This window comes from Egretta garzetta, unplaced genomic scaffold (assembly GCF_000687185.1).
Source record: "Egretta garzetta isolate BGI_Z169 unplaced genomic scaffold, ASM68718v1 scaffold626, whole genome shotgun sequence".
Lineage (NCBI taxonomy): Eukaryota > Metazoa > Chordata > Aves > Pelecaniformes > Ardeidae > Egretta > Egretta garzetta.
The window spans coordinates 31298-34357 of NW_009259981.1; the positions used below are offsets into that span (position 1 = coordinate 31298).

Consider the following 3060-nt stretch of genomic DNA (forward strand, 5'->3'; position numbering starts at 1 on the left):
GGGAAACAGGCCCCGGTGTGGGGCCCCAGGCCCCGGTGCTGGCCCCCGTGCGGGGGAACAGGACCCGGTGTTGGGCCCCAGGCCCCGGTGCTGGCCCCAGTGCGGGGGAACAGGACCCGGTGCTGACCCCCGTGTGGGGGCACACACCGACCACAGCGCTCCCCTCCTCGACCCCCAGCCCAGGGCGAGCCCCGTTCCCGCTCCAAGGTTTCTCTGACAGTGGCTTATTCCACCCCAAAAACCAGCTCCGCCAGGACCTCGACACAGCTCTTTTCACGCCAAACCCCCAATTTTGTAGATTTTTGGCTGGCGGCAAGTGGCTGCAGACACGGTTACGCGGGGATATTTCGGAACGCAGCTGCATCTCACAGAGAACACTCTGCATTTTGGGGGGGGAAGAGTCTTGGTTTGGCTTTTGGTTGGGTTTGTGGGTTTTTTTCCCCAGCGAGGAATGCTCCTCTCTTGTGGAATTCCTCTTTCTCTGCATGTCCCCTTGAAAATTTGGGATAATTTTTCTTAAGCCACCCCTTCCTATGAACGAAACCCACAGATTTAACCGGTGAGACCCACAAGAAACCTGCCAGCCCGGGCGGCAGCACGCAGCCGCATGGCATCGCCGCCCGCGGCGCGCGAGCGCTCCGTGTTCTTATCTCCACCGGCCCGGCCTTTTCATTTCTTGGTCGCTCACCAAGAGCACGCGTTTGGATCGTGAAGAGATGGGAGAGCGCGTGAGGATCCGGGCTAACGGAGCGGGAAACCCCAACTCGCAGGGGAGAAGCCGCTCGTTAAAAATCAGAGCCTTTCGGCGAGCAAAGCTGCCGGCAGCGGGGAAGGCAGCTCCTTGCTTTTCCCAAACGCGGAGCTTTTGCAACCTGCGTTCCATATTATTTAAACAACACCCCCCCCAAAAAAAATAATAACGGGATGTTGCTGAGATGACTGAATCCTGGAAAAATAAGAGGAGAAATCTGGGAAGGGGGAGGTTTCGCTGTTGCGGATTTAACCTCACCTCTGACCTGACAGCGTGAGCATGGGAGAGGGAAATTCAAACCAAACCGCAGCATTGCTCCCGCGTGCGAAGGCGACTGCGGCGCCCGCGCCGCCCCGAGAGCGCCTACAGGTGGGAGAAACCTGGCGGGAGGTGGTTTACCAACAGCTTTCAGCCTGAAAGCTGGAAAATTCCCATTATTCCCCCAAATCCCAGGGTGTTTTGGGATGAGGGTGATGCCTCCCATCGGCAAGGCCGCCCCGCAGGGCCAGCGAGCTCGCGGGCATCGGCGTTTGGGGTACTCACCCAATTCGCAGGCGGGGGGGCTGTGCTTGAGGGTGTATTTCTTGGGCATGGCGGTGCCGCTCCTCTCTCTCGGCAGTTTCTGGAGGCAGACAGCCCGGTCAGCGTTCCTCTCCCTATTTAAAAGGTGTCCCCACCCTTCCCCGCCAGCTCCCCTCCCTCTCTCCTCCGCCCGCAGCACCCGCACCGATCCGGCGGTGCGGAGTTCCCCGAAAGGAGCTCAAGGGGACAATTCAAAGTCACCCCGAAAGCAACCGCAGCTGCTTCAACCTTTATCGTCTATTAAAGAACTATAAAACCTGCTGAGTTAAGGGGGGGTAATAGGACAGCTTTGATGTGGAGCCTCGTCCCCGCGGCGAGCGGAGCGTCGGGCGTGGGGGGAAAGGTGGGTTCCATGCTGCCCGGGGCACATTATCAACCCAGGAGGCTCAATTAAAAGGCCGTTTGGTTTGAGCATCAGATGTGCTCCGGTAATTAACACGCAGGACGGCCTGGACTCTGCTCCATCGGAATTATTTGAAAGATTAAAGCCCAAACTGGCACTTACGGGGCATTTTCCAGCCACCGGTACGTGCAGCGCTGATAAGACGCGATCCCTTCCCGACTTGGATCAATACAATCCACTATCAGCGATCCCCGTTGGTCCGAAACCCGCCAAGGCAAAGCGATAACCCTGGGTTTGTCGGGGCTGGGTTTTTTTTCCTCTGTAAAAAGGGGCCCCCGGTGCCTTGTTCTGATAAGCAACAGCTGAATGTGCAACGCTTGAAGACTCACCAGGCAGGAGGGCAAAGACACGGGCGTGCGTGACCGGCACCCCGCACGCCAGCCTCCCGGGGCTGCTGGAGGGGCGCAGGGGGGGTCTGGGGTCCGGCCAGAGGGAGGAGAGGGGGCTCGGCTGGGAAAAGCATCCCCAGGGATTCACAGGAGACGGTGGAGCTGCCAGAGACCTGGGAAGAGGCAACATTGTGCCTGGTTTTAGCGATGCTGGGGTGGGGAAGGGGTGGGCAGACCTCATGGGTAGGGGTGGGGGGAGCAGCAGTTTTTTCCCAAAAGGCCTTTGACGCCGTTTCTGATGGCACTGAGCATCGAGAAAGCAAATGTGACCCATATGAAACTACGCCGGGGGCGGCTGCGGAACTGGTTCGGTCACTCAGGGCGCAGGTTGGCTGCGGGAGGGACGGACAGACGGAGGTGTCCTGCGTGGCTGCGGTGTCTGAACCCGGCTGCGGGCCAGGGGAGCCGAGGCAGAGCAGGGGAGCTGCCCAGGGCGGGGAACGTGGGGCTCCAGGGCGGAACCACAGCCTCTCCGCTGCCCAAGTCCCTTGCTGGGGACTCATAATGGGGATTTGATCTCCCCCCTGCCGTGCCCAGGGCTGGGCAGGAGCAGCTGAAGGCAACTTAGAGCCCCAACATGGGCAGGGGCACCCCTCAAAGGGCCAGGGAAGGGGCCAAACCCCCGGCTCTCATCCCCGAAAGGCCAGGGAAGGGGCCGAACCTCCGGCTCTGGCCCGCGAAAGGCCAGGGAAGGGGCCGCACCCCCGGCTCTGGCCCCCAAAAGGCCAGGGAAGGGGCCGCACCCCCGGCTCTGGCCCCCATAAGGCCAGGGAAGGGGCCGAACCCCCGGCTCTCGTCCCCAAAAGGCCAGGGAAAGGGCCAAACCCCCGGCTCTCGTCCCCGAAAGGCCAGGGAAGGGGTCGAACCCCCGGCTCTTGTCCCCGAAAGGCCAGGGAAGGGGTCGAACCCCCGGCTCTTGTCCCCGAAAGGCCAGG

The 3060-nt window shown here is 61.2% G+C and overlaps 2 protein-coding genes across 2 annotated transcripts in view; one reads left to right on the forward strand and one right to left on the reverse strand.

The window, feature by feature from the left end:
- LOC104127753 (natural resistance-associated macrophage protein 2) overlaps nt 1-2234 on the reverse strand; it is a 33481-nt gene extending 31247 nt beyond the window's left edge. The window contains exons 1-2 of the mRNA XM_009640450.2: nt 2066-2234; nt 1295-1373 (exon numbers count right to left, since the gene is read on the reverse strand). Of these exons, the coding sequence (XP_009638745.2) occupies nt 1295-1343 (49 nt within the window). The 5' untranslated portion in view covers nt 1344-1373; nt 2066-2234. The remainder of the gene's footprint in view (nt 1-1294; nt 1374-2065) is intronic.
- Nucleotides 1626-3060, forward strand: part of LETMD1 (LETM1 domain containing 1) — a 12937-nt gene continuing 11502 nt past the window's right edge. The window contains exon 1 of the mRNA XM_035895965.1: nt 1626-1676. Within this exon, the coding sequence (XP_035751858.1) occupies nt 1626-1676 (51 nt within the window). The remainder of the gene's footprint in view (nt 1677-3060) is intronic.